Source organism: Crassostrea angulata, chromosome 10 (genome assembly GCF_025612915.1).
Source record: "Crassostrea angulata isolate pt1a10 chromosome 10, ASM2561291v2, whole genome shotgun sequence".
NCBI lineage: Eukaryota > Metazoa > Mollusca > Bivalvia > Ostreida > Ostreidae > Magallana > Magallana angulata.
In genome coordinates this window covers 53,723,764-53,750,652 of record NC_069120.1, presented here as the reverse complement: position 1 = coordinate 53,750,652, position 26,889 = coordinate 53,723,764, and the positions used below count along the sequence as shown (strand labels likewise).

At 34.5% G+C, this 26,889-nt stretch overlaps 4 protein-coding genes across 5 annotated transcripts; 2 read left to right on the top strand and 2 right to left on the bottom strand.

The window, feature by feature from the left end:
- Positions 1-28: 28 nt before the first annotated feature.
- LOC128167174 (ethanolaminephosphotransferase 1-like) lies at positions 29-13,508 on the bottom strand. Its single transcript, XM_052832749.1, has 9 exons — positions 13,430-13,508; positions 12,268-12,336; positions 6,515-6,707; positions 5,954-6,216; positions 5,323-5,434; positions 4,967-5,015; positions 4,625-4,805; positions 2,626-2,808; positions 29-2,098 (listed from the first exon to the last, which is right to left on the bottom strand). The coding sequence occupies exons 1-9, from the start codon at positions 13,478-13,480 to the stop codon at positions 2,039-2,041; spliced, it is 1,161 nt and encodes a 386-aa protein (XP_052688709.1). The 5' UTR covers positions 13,481-13,508; the 3' UTR covers positions 29-2,038.
- LOC128167173 (uncharacterized) lies at positions 8,483-10,375 on the top strand. 2 transcript variants are annotated; one of them, XM_052832748.1, is made up of 3 exons: positions 8,483-9,731; positions 9,843-9,938; positions 10,050-10,375. In XM_052832748.1, exons 1-3 carry the CDS (start codon positions 8,675-8,677, stop codon positions 10,211-10,213), a joined length of 1,317 nt encoding a protein of 438 aa, XP_052688708.1. In that variant the 5' UTR covers positions 8,483-8,674; the 3' UTR covers positions 10,214-10,375. The 2 variants fall into 2 exon arrangements, with proteins under 2 accessions (XP_052688708.1, XP_052688707.1); XM_052832747.1 differs by having other exon boundaries at positions 10,026-10,371.
- Positions 13,509-13,592: 84 nt separating the features above from the next.
- LOC128168026 (poly(U)-specific endoribonuclease-A-like) lies at positions 13,593-19,796 on the top strand. Its single transcript, XM_052834097.1, has 6 exons — positions 13,593-13,731; positions 14,962-15,062; positions 15,871-15,972; positions 16,842-17,076; positions 17,388-17,532; positions 17,869-19,796. Exons 1-6 carry the CDS (start codon positions 13,712-13,714, stop codon positions 18,121-18,123), a joined length of 858 nt encoding a protein of 285 aa, XP_052690057.1. The 5' UTR covers positions 13,593-13,711; the 3' UTR covers positions 18,124-19,796.
- Positions 19,797-21,565: 1,769 nt separating this feature from the next.
- Positions 21,566-26,878, bottom strand: LOC128167468 (PITH domain-containing protein GA19395-like). Its single transcript, XM_052833201.1, has 6 exons — positions 26,591-26,878; positions 23,454-23,497; positions 23,251-23,328; positions 22,442-22,546; positions 22,182-22,290; positions 21,566-21,904 (listed from the first exon to the last, which is right to left on the bottom strand). The coding sequence occupies exons 1-6, from the start codon at positions 26,786-26,788 to the stop codon at positions 21,800-21,802; spliced, it is 639 nt and encodes a 212-aa protein (XP_052689161.1). The 5' UTR covers positions 26,789-26,878; the 3' UTR covers positions 21,566-21,799.
- Positions 26,879-26,889: the final 11 nt, after the last annotated feature.

Genomic DNA, 26,889 nt, shown 5'->3' with positions numbered 1-26,889 from the left:
AAAATTAGAAATAAATTAAAGAAATCTCTTAAAATAATATTGCTTTATTTATAAATACATTAAAACATGTAATCAAGCACTCTAATCAAATTCATACAAACTAAATAATAAGAGTTAAAGATAGACAATAAATAGCATTCTCAGTGATCATTTTAAACACACAGCATACACATTCAGTAAAAACTTAATTGTAGTACATGCATTTACTTCATGCTGACATTTTGACATAAAGCACATAAAATATGCCTGTGAATTGGAACATCCCAGTTAAATAAGTACTAATCACCCGCTTTATTTAAAAAAAGTTAAACCATCGGTTTCAAAGATTTCCTTAAGTACCTAAATTGTGTCGTCATATATTGATAAAGAATTAACCTCCACAGTAAGGGAGGCTGAGGATTTTAGTTTAAAGAAGAATAAAATATTCATAGGAAAGGGAAATTAATCATTTTATGACAAAAATTAATGTGAAAACACAATTTTAATATGATGATTCAATCATTCCTGTAACCTCCTACAAATACAATATCTATTGAAGCAGAAATAAAGACATGTAGCATCATCTTACACCGAATGTAAATGTACATGAAATAAATACTAAATATGACTTTGTGATAACAAACAACATACAGCATACACTGCTCAACTCCTTCAAGGTTTGGCCACTCAACTCTGTAAGCATCCAGTCACTTAATACATGATACAGTAGCCTCAATTTTATGGTCCCCCAATCACCATCCCTGGAGGACCGTGACATAGATTGGAATGTTCCTTCGAGGATATCACATGATTACATAAACTGTGTCAACAATTAATACATGATATCTTCTGATGCAATCATGTCTTATGCAATTTCAGTACAATGTATCTTGCCATTTGATGTACTTGCAGTAAAATCAAAAGGAAACAATTAGAGTTAATGTTTCCCATTTTCCATTCATTCGACAAGAATAATTAGCCAGAAAACAATAAATAATTAATGTTATCATAATTGAATTGTTTTAACATTAACCAAGGAAGATTTAAGATCCCAGTTAAGTTTCCGCCATTTGTACGAAAAGATCACTCAATAACCTTCTCCAACAAGTTAATCAAACATGATATACAAAGACATACAAGTTCTGGATTTAAAACAGTTTCAAGCCTGTGTGTGGATGCCAGTGGATTGTCATTTTGCTCTTACAGTGTCAGATACTGGATTTCAGTTCTAAATGGGGTTTAATATACGTTAATGAAATTGTATGAATAGCATATTTGCAATATATAAGTAATGGCTGAATTAACTAAATCATGTTTAATTATTTGTGAGGAAATGAAGAACAATGAGTACTAAGACTTACATGTAATAAACATTGAGTATCAGTGAATTATCATCACAGTTAAAAATCCAAATTAAAACATGCCAACAATTAGTTACAGCAGTAAGAAATAATCAGGAATACAATATTATCACAAAAGTTTTCTCGCACACAAATAAAAGTTGGTTGACACTATTTCAACACCCAAGTAATTCAACATTATTTTCTGTGAAAGGTCTTTAGACTTTGAAATTTGTATGTCAATATAAATACAGTATATTTAACAAAAATCATGTTTCCTTCTTTTTTTCACAAATGAACACGTACAGGTTCACATGTTTCAAGCTCAATATATAACAAAAAAAATACATGTACTAATTACCCCTTGTATCAATTAATGCAATTCAAAAGAAAAAGGGGGGGGGGGTGAGCTCAATGAGTAGTTCCTACACATTTCTGTTCACACAGAACTTTACTTGTCGACATTGTAGTACCTGGACTCTCATGGATTAACAGACATGTAAACATTAGATAGAAACCTTCATCTGAATGAGAGGCAGATAAAATGGCACAATGAAATGATTTATGAAAATACAGTAATTGGATCAGATGTGATATATATGGTCCTTGTCTCCATACAGGATCCCTATGTCCTCAGCTCACACAAGTCTCCCTGGCCCTAGATACATTACTATAATGCTGTAACCCTGAGCTGCCTGTGAACAAAGTGATAGACGTCTCTACTGTTTTGGTTTTATTGTGAGTGCCGATATCTTGAAGTGATCACACATTTCTTGAACCTGAAACAAAAGCAAGGAGATAAGATAACAGGCAGCTAAAAAACGAATCACACAAAGATGCTGAAAACAAGAGTTACACTGAATTTTACAAGTTATTTTCTTCCCAGGGAGTCAATCTGAATCTTATCCCTGGTATATTGGCTAACACTACATTGAAATTCAACCACAAGTATACACTTAATGAATGCATATCAGGACTACTTCAAGTTACTAACATAAAGATGAACTGTGGGTGTACAAAACCAACATGAGATGACTTACCACATTGAGTCATGGACACCAAAGTGTTTACATTAACATGAGCAGACTTACCACATGGACACCAAAGTGTATACATCAACATAAGCAGACTTACCACATGGACACCAAAGTGTGTACATCAACATAAGCAGACTTACCACATGGACACCAAAGTGTTTACATCAACATAAGCAGACTTACCACATGGACACCAAAGTGTGTACATCAACATAAGCAGACTTACCACATGGGCACCTAAGTGTGTACATCAACATAAGCAGACTTACCACATGGACACCAAAGTGTATATGCGCAGCAGTGACTAGAAAGCAGTAGGCCCACAGAAGGTACACCTCTAGTTGCCCTAGTGACAGGAGTGATGAAGCTGCTACAATGGCAGCTAGGGGTAGTATGAGCCAGTTTATGAGTTCACAGCGAGTATCGCTCATCTGGCTGATAATCAGGCGACACTGCAATACAGGCATGCATAGCAATGTCAACAAGCAGAAATTGCATGATAAAAATAATATTAAAATAGAAATAACTTAAATTTTACATCAATTTATTCAAAGATGATGTAAAGATAAGTAAAATGGAATCATTCTTTGACTTATATCAGGTTGATCATTACAGTATGGTACATCAAATCCAATAAAGCCAAAAGGCTTTACTACTTAAATCCATTTTTGTGAATTTTCCAAAATCTCCAATCTTGTTGTAGCATAAATTCTTTATTTCAAAGAAGTCTCTTGATCATACTAAATGTGCCATATAATATACCTTACTAATAAAAAAGATATAAAAGCTGGAAATGATTTCTGTGAAATCGCAAACTCTCCCACATACAACTTTAATTGTTATTATTAAAGGTATTAAAACTAAGATAATTTTCCTACTTGTATGTTCAAGTATGTTAATGGCTATTCTCCTGGCTCTTTGCCTATATTCTTCATTAAAGGAAGTGAACATGAAAAAAATAATTGTTGCTTAATAAATTTTAAAAGCCTTTTGAAACTTAAAAATGAGGTCTGTTACCTTTTTGTTTATTTCTATCAAGAGATTTTATCAATTTAACACTCTCAGTGAAAGGTTTATGGAGGTAATCCATTATTCCCCAGCATGCATCTGTTCTCTGACGTAGATAAGCCACATTGCTGCTGGTGACTGGGTCAATGTTGGAACTAGGCCAGTGTTTATGTACAGAGTTGATAAAAGTTAAGAAGAAAAATATGCCTTGATGTGAAGAAAAATTTTGTGTATTGTCATGAGAAGACAAGGATTTAGTACATTTCTATAAATGAACCTCAGATAACTATTTATGATTTGTACAAAAATGAATATAGATAAACTAATTTGTGAAAGATAAGACCATCACATTCCAGATGTTTGTACGGAGATGCATTGGGCAGTCAGTGTTTACAAAAATAAAATGCTGTTTTTAGATTTCAATTCAAAATGATATGAAATTGTAATTCCATTTTCTTTGTGGGGTTTCCTACCGTTACTTTTTATTTAAATGCCCTGGAAATTTTTCTGATTTGTTTTTTTTATACATAAGATCTTGATGACATGAACGCCGGTTTTGTTTATGCTGTCAGAAGAATAGCAGGACTAAGACACTTTTTAAAAGTCAGGATGCTGTGCATGCACCTTGTGTGCTCATTTATCTAGCACACATAATGCTCAAACTCATAAACAAGAAATTCCCGAGTGCAAGAAAAAATAGGTCACGATAACACTGATCCACGGACATTCCATTCTAGTTACATGTCACATTAACTGCTGGTGGGAATGCATCATTCTGAGATCCAAAATCTTCCTCCATAAACACTGTTTAAAATGACAACTCTTTACATAATCCTTTCAAGTTTCCATTCACATTTTGATGATGGCATTTTATCTCTGTTACTAAACGTGTGTATAAATGCAATGTGTCTCACTGACGGCAGCATCAGTGCTGCCCTCTCTTAGATGCTTAGAGATAACCCAGCAGGGAGGTAATGATTTTAGCAATATGGCAGCGCTCATGGATTGCAAGAATTAGTTATTCTAAGTGGTATATCTTTTTACTCAGGAAAGCTCTGTCTAAACGGTTTTCAGATATCATTATACACATCAAACAGACAAATTTTAGCCCTTGATAATTTTTTCATGTTCACTTCCTTTAAATGAAATTTTTCAAAGAATAATTTAAGAAATTATATGTCATTGATACTTATTGAAATTTTGATGACAAGCAAACTATGGTTTGTGCACAATGATAAAATGTGTTCGGTGGATACATACAGCAATGTACGAGAATGCGGTGCCGGTGGTCCAGTAAAAGAGGCGGGGCTGTAGCTCCATCACCTGACAGGTCGACACCCGCGCCCACACCACCATCAGGGAGAACAGCAGGAACGTGGACACCAGGGGGCGCAGCATCTCCCACGGCCCATACAGTTTTCCTGTTCCGTCCCGGTACGACCTGCAGCACGATCAAACAGTGAGTCATTACCCTGCCTTATGGGTAATTAGCCATAAGAAAACCAAAAAGTGACAGACAAAACATGGAATCTTGATGATGCTTCAATAAAAGGTGTAATTGTTTATTGTATTGGATTTAAGTACGTTCTGTGAAGTACCTACTTGTATATGTTCCAAAATGTAGCAGGGAAAGTAAGAATAAAAAATCCCACTGTAAACACAAAAAAAATAGAAAGCTTTACATTCAGAAACCACACAATGACTACATTATGTAAAGTACATGTATTACAAAACAATTTTCATACATTCCCTTTATGCATTTTTTATCTGTCGAAAAAAAAATTCACTGAAATATTTTAACGCAATGGCCTTGACACATTGTCCCTCTTAGTACACCATATCACCTGTTGATGAACTCTATCTGCTTAGTTTACTCTTAGTAAAAAAATTTTACACTGCAAGGTGTCTCTATTACTGGTACTCTGAGCAAGTTTACTGATATCAGCAGGATCACTCACCATACATGACAATTTCTATGACCTCTGAGCAGTACATGTCAATCACTGGGAATTTAAATTTCCAGAGGTCATGACCTCCCACAAAGGTCAGAAGGTACACACCGGTCATTGCCTGTACAGAAATTTACATTCAAAAATCACGAGATTTGAAAGTTCAAAACACACAGAATGACATGCATTCAAAAGGATAACAAATTGTAGTAAAATGTATTGAATAAGTTCTATACAGATTTTAATATGTATATACAAATTTATATGTTTTTTATTCTCCTGCCAACTCTTAACATGAGAAAGGTGTCCGAGACATAAATTCAATAAAAGATTATATTAATGAAATCAATAAAAAAGCAAAGTCAAATGTATTCAAGAATGCACTTAAGAAAATATCAGTGTTTTTACTTCAGCACCAATGGATATGTCATCTGGCATTTAATAGAGTTTTGTACCTGATAAACAGTACGATGCAAACTTTTTATCTGTCATGAATTGACAACATGTTTTGTACCTGATAAAAAACTTGATGCTAAATTTTGTATAAATCTGATTTGACAACATGTTTTGTACCCATGATAAAGAACCTGATGTTAACCTCTGTACAGATTATCAGACTTTATCTCTTGTATTGCCTCACCAGCTGGCTGAGGTCGTACCCCCAGGGTAGGAAAAGAATCTTGGTGTTGTACTTCTCCCAGTGAGACAGAATGAAGCACAGCATGACCCCGGTCACGATGAAGTAGACCCTGAACACCCCCACCCCATACTCCCCGCGCCCAAATATGGAGTACAGGGCCACTGGCAGGAACAGTGTGGCCCAACTGTCCAGTCCGTGGTCAAACAGTTCCCCCAGGGGCGAGCTGGAGCCTGTCCGCCGTGCCTGCTTCCCATCTATACCATCTACAATCACACAAACACACTCAAACATGCATTAAATTAACCATGGAGAATTAAAAATGGAGAAATTAGATTGCAGAAAATCTAAATCCAAGAAAATGTCATTTGGAAGATTGTTTAATTATAAAATATCAATAGTTACTGTATATAAATCATACATCAAAAAATTTAATAGCACATGTTTACTGGAGTAGATTTTTTATGTAGATTGGAACCCCCACACAGAATATCAAACAAACGTCCATTATCCATCAGATCACCTGCCACAGGTGTGTCTGTCTCTATACCAACGGGCTCATACCTAGAGTATGGGACATGAAGTTGTTGAAGGCGCAGACCAGCCACACCCAGTTAGGGATGGGAAGGGCCTCAGGGTGGTCTCTACTGGCCGCAAAGAAGTGAGGGTCATAGTAGGTCAACAGAGCAAAGTTCACAAGGAGTTGACAAAAACCTGTCAGGGTTAATAGATTTGGTGCCACCCATTTGGGTACAAACTGCAATGTAAGTTAAAAGGATTAAAATAATTCTAACATATCACAAATATTTCTCAATAAAAAGATGAATGTTAAAATATTCCATTGATCTGCATTCAAACAGGATTAATTTTTTCTACCAAGAGAAGGTTTTTGAACCCAAAAGCGTTGTTGAAGAAATAGAAAACACACATCATTGAGAAAACATAGGTAATCACAGATTACAAAGCTCACCGAGACGAGACATCACCCTTATGAGGCATCACCTTTATGAGACCTCCTTTATCATATTAAATGAAAATCATGCTTTATGATCTTGGATATTCATGGATTCTGTTTTGACACAATATCATATATCATCTGTTAAAAAATTGTATGTTAATCAATACAATAATATAAAATCAAATATTGCATCCTATCATATTTACAAAATATATCATATAATACAATAACATACCATAATAAACAATGATGAGATATGATATTGTAACATATGATATGACATTTTGTTTTCCCTTGGACTGAAATGTCACATTTTCATTGGTTTAAACATAGCACGTGATTGCCTCATATATCTCTATATTTGTTCTGTGAGAAATAATAATAGGCAATATGGCCGCAATTGGTCGACGCTTCGCTTACTCATTTCGACATTTCATAGTATTTTATACATAAACTGCATGCTGTAAGTTCTTAAAGTATATGGAGTTGTTGCCTTTTGAAATTCTTTAAAATTAGAGTAGTTGCCTTTAGAATATTGACGTCACATTGTTTTGTCTGGAGCAGAACAAAATGGCAGCGACGAAATTTGCTCAAATCTCTGCAGAGGAAAGGGAGAAAACATTTGAAATTGAATAGCAACAAAACATTGTAAGTAAACATGGGCAAAGCAAAGATTTTTAAAGAGTATTTGAAAGGTGAGATGAAAATTTTGAAGAGTTTAAATGAGTTTAATTGGACGAGATGTAAGGCATCTTGTACATGGCTTTGCGTAGATCATCGCTATTTGTGAATAAATATGTCGCTTGATAGTCCTCGAGAAAACAAAACACTTATTAGGTATGTTACTGACTCACTACGGAAATATATTGGGTTGATCAATCTCATAGAAGGCTCGGCTTCGCCTCACCATCTATGAGATTGATCAACCCAATATATTTCCGTAGTGAGTCAGTAACTAACCGAATAAGTAATAGTATTGTGTTATACATTATTGTATTTGATCACATAATACAATATTATAATATATAAAACAATTTAGTATTATATAACAATATCATATGACATAATATTGAAACATATGATATTATATTGTATAATATAGTATGATATTGTATGATACTGTATCATTTTTGATAAATAATATGATATTGTATCATATGATACAACATTGTATCATATCAAATGATACAATATTATGTGATAAAGTAAAATATTATATAATACAATAATATATCATACAAATTGTATCATATGATACAATAATATATTTTACAATATCATACAATACAATTTCATGTGATGTCATATTATAAACCAATATCATATAAAACAATATCGTATGATACGATATTATATAATATTACAATATTATACAATTTCATGTGATATAATTCTATATTATTTACAGAAACTAATATCATATTATACAATATCGTATGATACAATATTATAGAATACACAATATTGTATCATAGGATACAATATTATATTTTGCAATATCTTATATAACATTTTTGAATAAGTTTTCTCGTTATGTCCCAAATGAGATAATTTTATTACTATGCCTTGAAAATTGCTGAATCACACCGGAAACAGTTATATTGCCCTCCCGGAAACAGTTATATTTCACAGGAAGTAGTTATATTGCCCTCCCGAAACTGTAATATCACCATCGCGTGCAAGAATTCTGCATATTAATTACGTCGGGTTCGAAATTCAACAAGCCAGTTGCCAAGCAAACGTAAACAGATCCGCGAATTTCAAACATGTCAGGCCAACGTCTGCGGTTTGTTCATCTAAATTCAGAGGAACTCGATAGCTTAATTGATGAGAAAAATTTGGCAAATACGACAAAAGTGATAAACTCAAGCGTGAGTGTTTTGAAAACATTTTGTAATGAATCCGGAACGAATGTAATGGAATTGTATACAACACCCAAGCCAGAGTTGCAAGAATTCTTGAAGTCATTTTACGCTGGATTGAGAAATTCAGACGGGGAAACGTACGCAAAGAGAAGCATGATATCAATAAGGTATGGACTTCAGAAGCATTTCCTAAAAAAAAGAAAGCTTGACATAGTAAACGATCCCGATTTCAAAGAGGCAAACAACGTATTTCTTGCCATGTGTACGAAAATAAAAAAGGAAGGCAAAGGCGCTGTCGTGCACAAGGATCCCATAAGTAGACCAGATCTTCAAAAACTGTATTCTTCATTCGACTTAAAGGAAGCCGAAGGACTACAAAACAAAGTGTTTGTTGATTATATGCTGTATTTCTGCAATAGGGGAAGGGAGAATCTTAGAGAACTACGGATTAGCGACTTTTCCACTGGTACGGATGCTGAAGGTAGACGATTTGTGTATATGGCAAGGGATCATGCGACGAAAAACCACAGAAATGACGAAAACCAGAGTCAAGGTGGGAGAATGTACGAACTTAAAGACAGTATTCTTTGTCCTTATGGATCGTTTCTGTCCTATATCAATAAGCTGAATCAAGATCTTGATGTGCTTTGGCAGAGACCAAGTAAAGGAAATGAACTGAAGTATGATAAAATAGCTGTCGGAAAAAATACGCTTGGGGACAAAATGAAGAATCTTTCCAAAAAAGCCGGACTTTCAAAGATATATACGAACCACTGTCTGCGCGCAACGTCTATCACAGAATTAGACAGATCGGGATTCGAAGCTCGACATATCATGTCCATATCTGGCCATCAGTCTGAAAGTAGTATCCGAAGTTATTCAGCTCATGTTGATGATAAGAAAAAGCTAGACATGGCAATGTCAATTTCAAAGGCAATAACTGGAGATTCTATTCATGGTATGTAGTTTTAATACTTGTATTGAGTTTATTTATTAAGGAATTTTTTTTTATAAAATGCATTAATGACACAACAATTCTCTTATAAAGCAACTATTTTCAATTTAACAGCTGAAAACAACGCCGCCACTTTACGCACAGGTAGCAACTCTTCTTCTACCATGTCACTTCTGCAAGATGACGATATAGCTGAATCCCACTTTCAAGGTAAAGAGCTGAACCACAAATCGTTTATCTTCGATATTTTATTTTTCTGTGGTATATGTAAATTGGGATAATGTTATCTTCAAACAGATATGGATTTTCTTGAAATCACAGATTCACAGGAACGAAGGCTTCTGGAAACATTCGTCACACATGAAACAAGAACAACAAACCTCAACCTGTATCAGGAAAAAGAAAACCGCCCTGCAAAGATTCAGCCAGCCCCCATTATGCATATCAACAACAGCAGTGTCAATGTACACTATCATTATTATTGATTAAGAATCACCAAATCATCAGCGTATTACTTGACGTTGTACATTGTACATTGACTAAATATGAGCATGTGCCATTAAATACTCTTGTGGATTAAATAAATATGATGAAAACCTGAGTTTGATTTGTTTAAAAATGTTATATAACATATATTACATGTCTTCTCGGGCGACAATACCAGAATATTTGCCCCTCAGTGACAGGAAAGCCCTGGAGTGTTATGTCGCCCTCTGCCTTCGGCATCGGGCGACATAACACTCCAGGGCTTTCCTGTCACCTCGGGGCAAATATTCTGGTATGTCGCCCTCGAAGCCATGTAATATATGTATAATGTAATAGTATCATGTGATAAAATAATAAATTAATTATACAATATAATATTATACAATACTGTATCATAATATACAATACTATATATAAAGATATCATGATACAATATCATAACATAAAATATCAAAAAAAATTGATACAATATCATATCGTATCATATAACTTTTTATAATATTACATATGATATTATACTGTTTCATATTAAACAATATTGTTTCATACCATACAATACTATATCATAGGAATCATATTATATCATTTATCAAAAAACACATCTATCTATTGGGCAAGTTTGAGTGGGGTAGGAGATTTCTCTAGCATCCTTGATAATTGAGATCAGGCTCTGCATCTGAAGCAACCTCTGCGTTTCATTTATAATATAGTTAAATCAACTATGCAAGCTATCATCTATATATAAAACATGTGACCTGTTCCAAAAAAACTAAACCTCATCCAGCATCCGAAACATCTGGCTTAGATTCAGCATTCAAGCCTGTCAGGTGCATAAGTATACATAAAACGCATCTCCATGCAAGTTTGGTGAAGTTCAGACCAGTAATAACTAAGATATCATCATCAGAGGGCACTAGCAATTAAAACCTTAACCTGCTCCAGCATCTGCAACCTTTGGCTCAGATTCAACATCCATGCCTGTCAGGTGCATCTGTATCATAAGACACACCATCCATTCAAGTTTGGTGAAGTTAGGACCTGTAAAAACTAAGATATATTTTTTAGCATCCTTGATAATGGAGATCAAGCTCTTCATCTGAAGCTTCCTCTGTGATTCATTCATATTACAGTTTAATCAACTATGCAAGTTTGAAAAAGTACTATTATCTATTAAACATGTGACCTGTTCCAAAAAACTTAACCATATCCAGCATCTGAAACCTATGGCTCAGACTCAGCATTCAAGCCTGTCAGGTGCATCAGTATCATAAGACGCATCATCCATGGAAGTCTGGTGAAGTTAGTACAAGTAATAACTAAGATATAATCATCAGAGGGCACCTGTTTCAAAAACTTTAACCAGCTCTAAAAACCTTAACCTCCTCACGCATCCGAAACCTATGGCTCAGATTCAGCATTCAAGCCTGTCTGGTGCATCAGTATCATAAGACGCACCATCCATGGAAGTCTGGTGAAGTTAGAACAAGTAGTAACTAAGATATAATCATCAGAGGGCACCCGCAACAAAAACTTTAACCAGCTCCAAAAACCTTAACCTCCTTCAGCATCTGTAGCCTATCGCTCAGATTCAGCACACAAGCCTGCCTGGTGCATCAGTATCATAAGACACACCATCCATGCAAGTTTGGTGAAGTATGGACCAGCAGTAACTTAGATATTGCTATCAAAGGGCACCTGCAACAAAAACTTTAACCTGGTCCAACAACCTTAACCTCCTCCAGCATCTGAAATTTAGGACTCAGATTCAGCATCCAAGTCTTTCAAGTCCATAAGTAGGTCAAGATGCATCATCCATGCAAGTTTGGTGAAGATAGGACAAGTAATAGCTTAGATACAGGACCTGCAACAAAAACTTAAACCAGGTCCGGACGCCGACGCCGACGCCACTGCCGATGCCGACGCCGAGGGTATAGCATAAGCTCTCCTTGACTTCGTCTCGGTGAGCTAATAACCCTTAAATTGAACAAAATACGAGTACTGTAGAACATTTTTAGAAAAATAAGTAGACAAAGACTGGATTATCTTTGCCTACCTCTACCACCCAGTTCCAGAAGGGGTGAGTGATGTACTTGCTGACCGGGCTGGTATCCACCGCACTGTACTGAAATAAAAAAAATATGGTATGTAGACCACTTCATGTACGTTTATCATGAGATGGAAACATTGGAGACACAAAATAGCTGGTTTGTAACCACTACAAGTATGCTTATAATGAGACAAAAACATTGGAGACAATGAAAAGTGTGAAAACCTGTATGCACTATCATTAAAGGAAATCATGGGAGAGAATTAATTTAATGCAAAAACACACGATTATCACAACTAGCTTGACTAACTATAAGCATCGCAACATTTGCTAAGCAACACATTTATTTCTATTTTGTGGATATAAAACATTGAATGCAAATGGGATTAAATTACCTTAAGAATTCAAAAATTTACACTGCATATTTACATTCTTTTTATTGTTTTAGGTCTAAAGAATACACTCATACACTATCCTCATCCATTCAAGTATTAAAGAGAAGGATATTTAAGTATTTGATGACTGAGTTGTAAAATTTGTTTGATATATGCTTAAAATAATTTCATCATGATTTACACATCAAATCACATAAAATAATGTCATAAAGATTTACACATCAAGTCACACATAAACAGAGGAGGATGTAGTGGTATTCTTTACAAGAAACAAAGAGCCCTTCACCTTAATTGGGCTCAGAATGTGCTTCTTTAAAAAATATGACCATTTTAATGGAATTTTGAGAGAAATGAGGATAATATACATCTTATGTTACCACAGCTAAATAGATCACTTAGCTCAGGTGAGCTAAAATTCAACAACAAAAAATTGGTAGGCCTACATTCAGGCAAAATTTTATTATAAATAATTGTGAATTGAAGATCACCAATAGTTGGGCAATAAATTAAAGAGGTTCTGAAATGTGGCTAAACATCCATGATTTTATCCAACAAAAACCAAAAATTTGAAATAAAAAACAATATATATATTGAATATACTCCGCACTGGACACGTTTGGACTCTGTATTCAGGTATTGTGACTACTGTCAGTGATCTAACCACAAGACCGGTTTATGCATGTTTCGCAATACCTCTGTAATACTTAGTGATTTCTAACTCGTAAACTGAAGTAAAACAATTCAAAGAGTAAACAAATTAATGATTAAATTACCTTATATTTGTCAAATCCGGCCAAAACCTCTGGAGAAAGGTATGTTGTCATGCTGCTGTGTGAACGTCCTTTTCTAAAAATGAAAGAAGAACATTTTTCATTGGTATTTTCGTTTCAGTCGTCCAATCAAAACGTTTGTATCATAAATGTTAAGAGTCGTCTGCATTGCTTGTTCGGAATCTATCTATTTGTTTGTGCACTGCCCGGGGGCATATCGACCTGTCATATTTATCTCTGTACAAAGTGTAAACTGTGTCAAAAAAGCTGAGTCCACGTATTATAATGGCCGATAGTCGAAGAGGGTAGGTATTGTAAGGTTAACATTATAAAGTCAGCCTTCGCAACTGTGGGTGTGGCCACTGGCGATCGTGGCTCTGAATTTCTATCAGTAAGCCGTTAAATGTGAAGGCTTATTGATAGAAATTCAGAAGCCTGAGGTAAATTATTAACCTGTAGATTGTAAAATAACCCGGCCAGTTCTTCGCTCAATAACAATTATTCTCTTTTGAGAAGTTCAAGTGGACACTGGATCGACAGGCATAGCCTACATTCTTTTCTCAAAAGAGAATAATTTAATTCTGATTGTAACGCGCTTTCTGATTGGCTAAAAAATTATTTTATATCGTATTAAGAATGTTGCCTACGTCATAGTAAGACTAACGTCAAAAACGTATCAATACGCCTGACGTTACGTTTGAATTTTGTACACTTTTACGTCATTTTATAGGTCAAATGACCGTTTTTATCTACAATGAAGAGTAGAAAAATTAAATTATAAGCAATGAATTCAATATTTATAAGTTTTATTCGATATTAAATGGTTTAAAACAGTTTACGCTTTTTTATAAACCACTTCACGGTTTATAAAGCGTAAACTGCCCCAAACCATTTTATATCGTACAAAACAAATAACTATTGAATTCATTCCTTAAATAAAAAACAATAACAGAGTTCCTCTTGATATAAATTACACTACAGTTAGGGCTAGTTCGAAATGTTTTAATAAGTTTTTTTGGCCTTTAAGTGATTTTGATATTTTCTTGCCAAGAATAATTCGGATTTTACTTGCCAGAAAAACAAAACTTTTCCTGGCATAAGTAAAGTATCAAAATCATTTAATAAGCAATGAAAACGCACACTGTGTATTGCATTATTTCTTAGGAAATTGGTTGTCCTTGATGTTGCATGGACACTTTAAGAAATGGGTGTGGTAGCCGACTAATCACTGCGGGAAACCCACAGCCAGTCTCAAATAAGCTTATAATTACTAACTGACTCACTCAGACTGTCAGTAAACTTGGCAAAGACTGGCGGTGGGTTTCTGATGATGCTGCCTAATCTGATGTGCAGTATATTATTTAACTTGTTTAAAACAATGTTTTGTAAAGTAAACGTCAAATTGCTGTCATTGTGGTTAGACTTTTTTGGGGGGGAGTTTTTGTGGTATTTGTGATGCAATATCTCCTGTTTAAGAGAACTTCAGTATTATAGATTCATGATTAAATTAATGTCATATAAATTGTGCATTCCAGATTTCACCCAGACCCTGAACTGACTGAAATTTTGGGCAAATTGTGGGAACTTGATACCAACAAATGCTATGCTGGGCAGGACTTTGATATAGATCTACAGGGTAAGAAAGACCCTGATTTGTATATAAGCAGTGGTCCTCTATCTGGAGAAAACTAGCTAGCAAAACATGCTGTCTCCCTCCTCAAATGAGGACTTGCATGACTTTATATATAGGGAATAGAACAATAGACAACTCTCATTAATGTTATTGGCTATCAAGTAAAGTGTGCGTTACCAAACTAATAGAATTAAGTCACATTGGGATGGATATACTACTAATAATAAATATAAACGAAATCCCAATCTACCACATAAGATTGGACTGTAGATCCACATGAATATCACCTTAAAGAGTTTAACAGAAGTGCATATTAAAACCAGGGTTTGACTCACTTAGTCCATGCCAACATTAATTTTCACTCTGTTATACGCTAATCCTTTCTTTTCAGTTGTCTAAGTCAATGGAAGATAGATGTTGTTGAACCTAAACAGTCAGAGCTAGGCTAATACATGTGTAAATTAATGCAATCTGATTGGATCACGCAGACATATATATATTCAGAACATCAAAGTCTTAAATTAGATTTATTAGATTCATATTGAACATTGAATTTCATGATTGATGAGGTGTTTATTTTTCTTCTCTTCTAAACTGTAATCATTGCAATTATTCCTAATTTGACGACTGTTTTTCATCTTCTTAATGAAATTACAGTCAGAGTGTAGTGAAGAAAATATTAACTTTGATTCTTAAACCTAAGGAATGGTTTAATTCCCTATCATCATTTAATTTCCCAACATATCTATCCACTACCAAAGGTTGCCCATGCCGTTCCAACACTGACCTGTACATGTTTGTTTTTTTCCAGGATATGTGACAAGTGGAAGGGAACTACAGAGAGACAGAGCCAAGTACACACTTTTTGCCTGGGTGGATGAAGAAAATGTGTTTGAACGAAAGACCTATAAAAGTAAGCATAATGTGTCAACATAAAGATTTACCGTACTTTAAAAATCCATCTACCCTCAAATCCTCTGGAGTTATGTCCCTTGGTGGTCATCCTCAGTGATTTGATTTATATATCTACAAATAATTTTATTTGCATCAACTTTAATTAATCAACATTTAATTAATCAGTGATGAACCTATTATTGGTGCCTTACATACAGTATACCTCATACATGTATCTATTTGCTGATCATCAGGTAAATTTATATCTTTATTGCCTCTGAGCAGAGCTACAAATATTTGTTACAAATATATCCTTTTTTCTCATTACTCTATGCAAAGCACAAAACCTTTCAGAGAGAAAAAACAAACTGAAGACTACAAATTTTGTATATTGTAACTTGATATATCTAATTAGTGCTAAAGAGGCCTTGAACGAGTTTGATAATTTTATGGAAAAAGTGTACTGTAAATTCGATTTTATTCCAGCCAGAGAAATTTTCACAAGGTTTGTAAAAGCCTCTTTGTCGCAAATATTTCGTGATGAGAACCAGTCCCCAAATGTGCCTATTGTACTATTTTCCAGATAGTTTACATCTTAAATTAGTCATCGCAACCAGCTTATCTGTAATTAATCACGAAAAAAGCTGTTGCGAATAAAGTTGGTTTACGTATACTTCAAGTATTTAACAATGTATAGTGTGTGTAATGGTTTTAATTTATTTGAATTTCTGCAGCCATTTAAGCTTTAATGAACAAAATTGTGCTGGAGTGTGTAATGTACTGAATTTATGTAGCCTTTAACGTTTTTCTGTAATGGTTTTTATTTTTGATGTTGGCTTGAAACACCTTAAAGCTTTATTGTAATGTTCTGACTGTATTTTTACGTAGCATTTAAAGCTTTACTGGACAACTATGAGTTGGAGTGTGGGGAACAGGAAGTGGTCACCAATGAAGAAAGGAAGGAGAACCGAGATTTCATTGACGCCATCATGGAGACTGATGTTATGCAAGAAGCCCATCGTTATCTAGTGGAGAAAAATAAGGCTCCAAAGGACGAGATAGAATTCAAACGACTGCTCTACAAAACCTGGTTCAGTCTGGTCCGTAGGACCAAGGGCGACAGGTGAGAGCTGTTGCTTGTTTGATATTGGAATTTATCCTTTCTATATCCCTAAACAGGTGGTTATTTATTCAATTATGTGCAGTACCTCTTTTTGGGACATTTTATACTTCATTATAGCATGTAACTCTTTACTTTAAAATCTTTATGGGTGTATGATTAAGTGTTTGCAGTCTCTCTACATAGTCTATTTTCACTGAAATTGAGTTGGTAGAACAAATTTTCGTTGATTTGCAATTAGATGTTCTGGTATCACAAGAATGCTGCTTTGATTTGGGAGTGTGTTTGTGATGACATGTATCTGATTATTGCAGGGACTTTGACTCGAGTAGCTTTGAGCATGTGTTTGTTGGAGAGGGCCGAGAGGACCATTTCATCGGGCTCCACAACTGGATTCAGTTCTACCTCCAGGAGAAGGCTGGAAACATTGACTACCATGGTTACTTCAGACGAGAAACGGTGAGTGTGTACAGTCTTTACACCGTGAACACACACCATATTCATAATGAAATGACTCTTAATGTTTATACCGGTACTATTTTATTTTATTCACAATTTTTTTATATTTATAACACAAGGGTCATTTAATCAGCATTTAACAATTAATACATGTATTCACAATGAATTAAAAATGCTTCGAGTTCATGAAAACATACCTGTACTGAAACAAAGAATACTATAATTATTATATATCCAGGGTTGTCTCTTAAAATTGAAGTAGAATGATGAACAAACATAAATTCACAGTGTACCTATAATTTAGAATGTTCTATAGTGGTATGTTTTATCTCTCAGGTGAAGGATGACGAACACTTCCGACTAATCGCCCTACAATTTAACTGGCGGGGAGAGAAAGGTAAGCCCATGAGCTCCTGCTTCCTGGGAACCAGTCCCGAGTTTGAGATCGCTGCCTACACCGTCTGTTTCCTGTCCGGTAAGCACGGACGTAACATGGACGTTCAGCTCGGGGAATATGAAGTGGAGATCAGCTGTTTACCTCTTGGACGCGACTGTATCGGGACCGCCTACATCGCAGCCGCTAGGATGTAGTAGAGGAACTGTATTCCTGACAGTTTTTTTATGTCTTCAGTCCGTCAACATACCGTACCTTGCCTTATTTACCTTTAATACTATCAGGTTACCATGACAGTGTTGGTGATAAATTTTTTTTTAATTAAAATCTTCTAGAATACTCATGAATATGTATGTACAATATGCATATCAAAATGTTATACAATTTAAATTTTTTGTGATTTTTCAAAAGTGATTTTAATGTTGTTACAAAGCAATATTTTTAATCTTATTTAATTTCATCATATCAGCAGGTGCTCTGACATTTTCTTTTTGCAATAATATTTTTCAAACTGTCCATGTGCTGTGTGCCTATTGCAGAGCTCAACAGATTTATTTCATATTTATTTTATAAAAAATGTTTTCTAATTTTGATACTGTTGAATTTGATTTTTGTTTATACAACAATAATTGTTGATTTGTGACAATAGTTTTTGAGGTCAGTTATTTTACTAAATATGTTATTTTGATAATAATTCAGAGATCTGATAGATAAGTCCGGTAAAAGATTATATGGGATCTTTTCTTTACTTTATATAGGGTAAGACTGATGGGATAGTAGTACATGATACACATATATAATACCTTGCTCAATTATAAAATAGCTGGGAGATGTAGCCAAAGATTAAAAAATCAGTGAATGGATCTATGTAATTCTTTGTATTCATGTACATTAATATGTTTTTAATACTTATATTCCAAGATATCTTTTGTTTTTAAACACACATACTGGTACTTATGATTATTTTGAATTACTTCTTCAAATTTTTTTTCTAAAACCCAGAATTAAGAAATATTATTTTGTTGACAAAGAAAGCATAAGACTGCAGATACAACTTTTTATTAGGCTGCTTTATTTCCATTCATTTTTTATATATATTTAAATATGTTTAAGATGAAAAAAAAGGCTTTAATATTAAATGAATTAGCTAAAAGGTTAAATTTGTTGTCAGAAATTTTTCCAGTATCAATTTAGTGAAATTACAAATTGATGCAGTGTAGACTCTGTATTTGATGTTTTAGATAGAGGGGATGGGCATTACTTGTACTTATATATACTTACAGATATCATGCTGTCATACTTGTAGTGTGAGATAGGGTCAGGTGGAGGTATTAACACTGAAATCGTAGATATTACTGTTACCATCACATCATGTGTTTGATTTACATATTATTTAATACTGAGTGTTGCTTTGTAAAGATACATCAATTATTTAAAGTTTTTCAGATCATCAGATAAGAGGGTTATGTACAGTGTCAAATAATAAGTCACAGTGATTGAAATTTGATCACTTGGGGCCAGTTGTTTTTCTTTGTTACGAAAAAGTTTTCTTCTAGTCAATATTCGTTTTTCAGGGCATTTTTTCTTCTTCCAAGTTTGGTACAGTAGAGTGATTCAGGTTACCAAGATTGAGATAGAACGCATTGTGTATTGATGATTGTACCAACAACTCCTGTTCACCCAACGAATATAAGTGTTTCTACAGTATCTTTAATTTCTATTCAATATAATTTATGTATTTTTTTCTCTTTGTTTACACTTTTTGATGGGTCATTAATCTTTGGTTGTGTAGATTATATACACAAAGTTTTGTTATAATTATAAAGACAAACCCTTTACATTAATATGCAATAAATTTATATCAAATTTGTGTACTGGTACATACATCTTGTTATTTGTTTTCAACTTAATGTTTTGGAATTAAAACCTCACATTAGTCTGAAATATGCCTACAAACATTTGTTTTGTTATCTTAAGACTTTCAAAGATACACATTCTCTCCACCTCCCCCCACCCCTTGGAAAGAATTAAATGCAATACATTAATTATATACAGGTACATTAATTATTCATTGATTATTAGTTTTTCTGAAAATGCTTTCGCATTTATTAATGTTACTGGGGTTTTTTTTTAAAGGTGAATAGCAGCTTTTTCTTATATATAATAGATTACTGTAATTCATTTCAAACCAAATATTTGCTCACCACGTTATATTTTAATGTGTGGTCCCGGAAAACGTACTTTAGATTATTGTTTTTTTGGAGGGCCCAATTGGACCCAGATAAAATTTGTAGTAAATGTATTTGATTCATCATCAACAGAAAAATCATTCCAATTTAAAATTCCAAATTACACCTATAGTCTGAGCTAGAATGTAAGGTTAAAAGTACAAAGGAATACTAGTATATATCTTCAACGTCAAACGACTACGAGGTAGATTCTCTTAATGCATCAATGATCCTTGAGATTTTTCACACCAGTGCAACCTGCCATTTCCTGAACCTATATCGTAATTAAATTCTGAAACCTCACACCTCATCTACTGGTCAAGTTCAAAAGGATGAGATAACTACTGATACTGCACAGAATTTTTGAAGAACATCAGTTTTGTTTTTTAATTGTAACCTTGATCTAAAAATAATTTTAAAAACCTGATTGTACAGTAATAAAGTCATATAACGTAATGTGATCACTCATCAGATATGAAACGCTAACAGAAAAATGTTCATGTATTATCTTGTACATCCTTCTTTGGAAGACCATGCTACAAATGACCTTACTGTTTGGAAATTAGGATCCAAACAAAACAGTGTATTTTAATAAGTAATCCCATAAAGCTTTAGAGTGAGGCGAGTCGGATGACCATGCATGATCCCCTATCATGTAAAAACACACTATGGGTCACCACACTATTTTTTATACCCCCGCTCCAAACGAGGGTATACTGTTTTACCCTTGTGTCTGTCCATCCATCCTTCTGTCTGTCTGTCCGTAACAAAAATTTTCGTCTAAGATTTCTAAGCAACTATTAATCGCAGATGCTTGAAATTTTAACACACTCTTTGATAAGGCATGCCATAAGGTTGGATCTATTTTTGTACCAATCGGACAACAACTACCTGTTAATTAAGTGACGACTTTGTTTATTTTGCATATTCAAATCAGAGCGGGGATATCACTAGTGAGCATTGGCTCAGATATCTTGTTTAATGCTTCAAATGACATTGATTATCCTAGGTGACATACAAAATACTGTAAGCATAATTCCATTTGGCTGACAGCGTGTAGTAATTTTAGCATGTTTGACAAAAGGTGGCTTCCACTGAAATGAGTTCATTGCTTCATGTCATTCATACCAGTGCCTCTTAACATGTTGAATCAAAGTACTGAAAGTACTGGAAAGCACTTAGCAAGCTTGTTTTCAAGTTATTGTGAATACATGCAATAACATTTCATTTTGTGGCACTGTTACATAAAACATTTACAGTATGTTGCAGAAAAAAATGTATATGAACCAACAGAACCACCGGTACCACTAGTGCCTTTATAAAGCCCATCCTGTGTTCATTATACCATAATTAATTAAAACTTTCAATGGCATTCATTCATATACTGGATGGTAAAACATAATGCATGATCTTCAATTTTACACTTTTAATCTCATCATCAACTACATGTATACAAAAAAAGTAAACTTCATTTAAACACTCATGTGTCTCTGCATAAGTCGTGTGGCCTCTTGTCAAAAAGATATGTTTTAGCCTGAGACAAACTAATTCAATAAATTCAATTTTTTTGAAAAACATCTTCCCATCTACGCAGCAACAGTTGAGATGAAAGCATACAAGGATCACCAAGGCAAGTACCGGTACATCAGCTGATCGGGTGGTGGAAATTTTCAAAGTCTGATTTAGTGTCATGGTCATCTGGCATTGGTCTAGCTTCGTATGTTGCTATGACAACTTCCTGACGAGGAGCCTAAAATAAAATACAAGACATTTTTGCAGGAAATGATAAAAGTACCATTTATGCTGGGTATTTTCCAGTGTCTTCAATGCAAAATTTAATTTGAAGGCAAATGGTAAATATATAGAGCAATTCCTGATCCCTCTCCCATCTTCTACAAGGTGTTTACAAATCACGGATCTATACCATTCATACCATTATAACCAATTTACTACTAGTCTATAAACAAACCTATTTCTAGTAGGCAGTTATTCTTTCAACAAATTACAAGTAACAATGGACTGCTTACTTCGTGGAAGTCGCCTTTAAGTCCTATGTAGTAGATCTTGGTATTATCTCCTCCAAAGCTGGACGGAAAGTGGATTGTCAGTGTGTCAACACTATTAAATCTGGCAGCTCTGTATAGTGAAAAAAACCAACATTTTCTCACAATTAAACATTCTTCCAGCAAATCATATTATGTGTACATTATCCAGTTTATGTATTTTTTTTTAAACAATTATAAAATAAAAAAATTACATGTAAAATTTGCCATAAATAGATGCTTACATGACTCCATACTGTACATTGCCTTCAGAGTCAGGTGTCAGCTCAAATTCCTGGTCCGCCTTCCGACCTACATCATCAAAGGTCATCTCTGGGGCATTTTTGAACCTTGGAAAATATAACATATTTGAAACATTGTGAAGCAGACAAAAAATGACAGCCAAACAGACTTAAAGTAATAGACTAAAAAAGATAAAACAGAAACAGACTGAGAAAGAGACAAACAAATCAGACTGAGACAGATTGACACAGGCAAAACAGACTGAGACAGACTGACACAGGCAAAACAAACTGAGACAGACTGACACAGGCAAAACAGACTGAGACAGACTGACACAGGCAAAACAGACTGAGACAGACTGACACAGGCAAAACAAACTGAGACAAGCTGAGACAGGCAAAACAAACTGACACAGACTGACACAGGCAAAACAAACTGAGACAGATTGACACAGGCAAAACAGACTGACACAGGCAAAACAAACTGAGACAGACTGACACAGGCAAAACAAACTGAGACAAGCTGAGACAGGCAAAACAAACTGAGACAGATTGACACAGGCAAAACAAACTGAGACAGACTGACACAGGCAAAACAAACTGAGACAGACTGACACAGGCAAAACAAACTGAGACAAGCTGACACAGTTTGAGACAGACTAAAATAGACTTGACAGACCAAGACAAAACTTGACAGACAGAGACAGACAACACAGATTGAGACAGGTTATTCAAGACAGACTAAGAGTGAGACAGAATTGAGAGACTGAGACAAGCTGAGATAGACTGGGAACAAGATGTTGGGTACTCACAATCTCATCTTGTTGGGGTGGCTTTCTCCTCCTCCACCAATCACAATGATGCCCTTCAGTTTCACACATCCCGTAAATCTGTAATGCATGCAACAGATAATGACATGCATTGCTATAAATATGCACCAGTAAACTTAAAATTTGACTTTTACAGAGAAACAGACTTTTAATTATATAATTGATAAAAGGTGTGCAGGACTTACGGTATTTTGAACAGTAACTCGGGATCTGCATCACTCTCAACATACTAAAAGCAAACCATCAACATTTAGTTTTGGCTTGAAATCATATCAGATATTGCATGTTAGGAAGAATTACATATGAAATGTTTACCCTAAAATCTGGAATCATGTCTTTTCCTAAATACATTGTACCTGTACATGTCTAGCTGCAGGTTTGTAGCTCCATGGAAAAATTCAGGCTGAGATGCCATAGAGCTACAGTTCCTCACGTACAAAACATTTGCAATTAAGGAACACAAAACAGGTGCTAATTTTGGACTTTTTAACTTAATTTCCTATAACCTTTAGTACATGTACAAATACTTGATACCAAAAATTTCTTGGACATTTTCCTGTAGATGTCGTATATCACTTGTCCCTGAACATCTTACTTTCCCTGTAAAGTGAAGTATCTCAAAAGTAGGGTTTCTTTTGTTCACATATTAAAATAGAGACTCTAGATCTGCATGTGAATTTTATTATTTTACATACCAGGGTACTTTACTTTCCATGGTCATCGAGTGTATTTAAGAGAAAATCTAAGGCAAATTAGTAATGATATCGGCATTAAAATGTCCAAGGAATTTTTTTGAATTGCATATATCTACATCTACGTACATGTACAAATTTTTTAGGAAAATTACGTTAATAAGTCCAAAAGTCTTAGTTCAGAGTCTGCATTGCTCTCTTCTGGCCCTGCTTGCCCTATCACATGAAGTATTCTAAATATGAATTAACACATTTTATGTACCAATAAATAGTTCACCTTTAAACCCATTTGAATTTTAACAGTTGGATATGACTGCATCAGTAATTGTTAACAACATTTTACATAAACTGTGAATTGATAATCAAAGGTCTCACCAAACGCTAATATCTGTTTAAAATGTTCTGCTTACATCAGTTAAGGTATTCGATGTATAACGACCACATTTTGTACCTAATAAATGAATGGTCCAATATTCTTAATCATGATATCATTTTGAAGGTGTTATCAAAATAAAATACTCCACCAAAGGAATTTTCAAAATTTTGATTATGATCGAACTAATTACACCTTGAATTTTGCATTGAAGTCTATGGGCAACATAAGTTTTATTAAGATATTGTGAAAAGTAACTTATAATTTGCAAAACTCTTTTGGTTATTACCTGTATAAACTGTCTCTTTATTAAAATATGAAATAAAATTAATAATTTACCGCAGATATTTTGACGAAATTAAATTTTTCTTTTTTTCATCAAGGGGAGATAACTCTTTAAAAAATCTTAAAGGTGCAAAATGAGCAGCTCTTAATATGTTGTCTGTCATGTGAATTTGGTTCATTTCACTTTCATAGTTATCTAGCAACACATATTTAGCTAGTTCAAAATGATTCAAAATTGTTCAATATCCCTTCATTATACATTGAATACCTTAATACTTTTATTACAGCTATCATAATGAGACAATTCTTCTCATTCAACCATAGCCAGATGGAAGATTTACACCCTTTCCCAAAATTTCTTACTTCCACCACTTTTTGCTTAATATTTTGACAATAATTTTTTATGATAAATCCCTTTGTGCCCAAACAAGGCTCATCTCATTCACTGAAATGAAAAGGTTCAGATTATTTGTTTTGAAACAACCCCTGTCTGAACCCTTCTCAATGCCATTCAAATGCAATGTTTTAAGATAATAAATTATGTATACTAAGTAAACTAAGCATCAGGAAGCAATGTGAATTCTAACAACAACGCTTGGGAAAAGAGAAAATTTGACCTATACCTGCTCTTTGACATGCTGAAAATTCTGTCGTCAGAATTGTAACCACAATTTTGTGTCAATTGCATATGGCTATATATATAGTGTATCTTAATTCTTAAGAATGTCATGCATTTAAAAGATGAATAAAGCATTCTGCTGAATCAAAAAATGTTTTGAAACTACATGGAGTTGTTTTAAGCTATATTCTTGGAAAATTGTTCAGAAAATGGTTACTTTGACAAGAAATTGTTGAGTGATTTCTGCTCTATATACAAGCATGACTTCACAGTGACTAGATTTAGGCAGAGCATACAACATTTAGCATAATGATACTAATGAATAAATAAATAAGCATATCCAACTTAGCTGCAGGTCTGTAGCTCCTGGTCTGAAAAAATTTGGATGGACGACCTGGGAGCTACAGTGCCTCCCATTGTAAAAATCTGCAATTTACGGCGCACAAAAAAACTGCGCTAGATTTGGACTGATTAACTTTTTTTTCGAACAAATTTTATACAAATACATGTATTTGATTCCTAAAAAATTCTCGGACATTTTACTATAGATACCATCACTATACCATCACCAGCCCCGTAAATTGAAGTGGTGCAGTTTGTTTACATGTAAAAATGGCGACTCTTGATCTCCATGTGAATTTAACATACTTTAATTTCCAAGGTCGGTAGCGTGGTTAAGAGAAAGTTTTGATATCAATAGACTGAAGAGTTTATTGGTACTAATTTTTTCCACAGAAGTTGTGTGTAAATATGGGTTATTTGTCCAAAACTAGTGCATTTTTTGGTGCACCCTAAATTGCAGATTTTTACAATGGGAGGCATTACTCCCAGGTCATCCATGCAAGTTCTCGAGCTACAGACCTGCAGCTACATCCAACTGAGCATGTTTCTAATGAATCTGATCGTGTAACTGTAATCATGTTATTATCAGCTTCGCCCTTCACCCGACCACACCATAAACCATAAATTTTTATCCATGCATACTGCAGCATTAAACATTTTTATTTTTAATCATTTACTGCATCCTTTTGGTAACAACCCTTTAACAAGGGTTGCTTAAGTACCTGATTAAATTGATCGTGTTGTTTTTGCTTGCATATCATTTGCATATTTTAGATACTAAAACAGAACTTATTTTTATTTTCTTTAATTTTGGACGTGCGCCAAAGTGGCAGTGTCATCAGCGATTGATAGTGGCTGCAACCTGATAGAAATAGAATTTATTTTTTATCATTTACATGTGTCTGAAACATACATATATAGCCGTGTGTAATTTATGCTGCGCTCGCCCCAACGGTCGCATCATAAAAGACAATTAGATCTAAATATAAGAATCAATGTTGTGTCCCTCACCTTTTCTCTGTCAAGTCTCTGGTCCCAGGGTTTGAAGACACATTTTGCCGGACTGTCGGTGTTCAGGCATTGGACTGCTTCCATGTTTATTTTCGTGTAAAGGCTGTACGCCGCTGCCAGCTGATCCTCTGTCAGGTGTTCATCACAGTCGTGATTTCCCCCACACCCTCCTCCGTGGCTGTGACCATGGCCGGACATTATGCACCAAAAAATCCTCGCCGAAGTAACTGCGGAGTTGTTTGCTTCGACGCTTTTCTACTTTCACTTTTTGAACTCCTTTTTCTCGAAAGTTCCACGAC

Coding starts and splice junctions, on each gene's coding strand:
- LOC128167174 (XM_052832749.1), bottom strand. CDS start 13,480: ATGACAACATACCTTTCTCCAGAGGTTTTGGCCGGATTTGACAAATAT. Junction 5,016..5,322: donor CATAGAAATTGTCATGTATG/GTGAGTGATCCT, acceptor TTGTGTTTACAG/TGGGATTTTTTATTCTTACT. Junction 2,809..4,624: donor CCGCATTCTCGTACATTGCT/GTATGTATCCAC, acceptor CCTGTATTGCAG/TGTCGCCTGATTATCAGCCA.
- LOC128168026 (XM_052834097.1), top strand. CDS start 13,712: ATGGCCGATAGTCGAAGAGG. Junction 13,732..14,961: donor ATGGCCGATAGTCGAAGAGG/GTAGGTATTGTA, acceptor TGTGCATTCCAG/ATTTCACCCAGACCCTGAAC. Junction 15,063..15,870: donor CTTTGATATAGATCTACAGG/GTAAGAAAGACC, acceptor GTTTTTTTCCAG/GATATGTGACAAGTGGAAGG.
- LOC128167173 (XM_052832747.1), top strand. CDS start 8,675: ATGTCAGGCCAACGTCTGCGGTTTGTTCATCTAAATTCAGAGGAACTC. Junction 9,732..9,842: donor AACTGGAGATTCTATTCATG/GTATGTAGTTTT, acceptor TCAATTTAACAG/CTGAAAACAACGCCGCCACT. Junction 9,939..10,025: donor AGCTGAATCCCACTTTCAAG/GTAAAGAGCTGA, acceptor ATCTTCAAACAG/ATATGGATTTTCTTGAAATC.
- LOC128167468 (XM_052833201.1), bottom strand. CDS start 26,788: ATGTCCGGCCATGGTCACAGCCACGGAGGAGGGTGTGGGGGAAATCAC. Junction 22,291..22,441: donor AATGTACAGTATGGAGTCAT/GTAAGCATCTAT, acceptor TTCACTATACAG/AGCTGCCAGATTTAATAGTG. Junction 21,905..22,181: donor TTAAAGGCGACTTCCACGAA/GTAAGCAGTCCA, acceptor ATTTTATTTTAG/GCTCCTCGTCAGGAAGTTGT.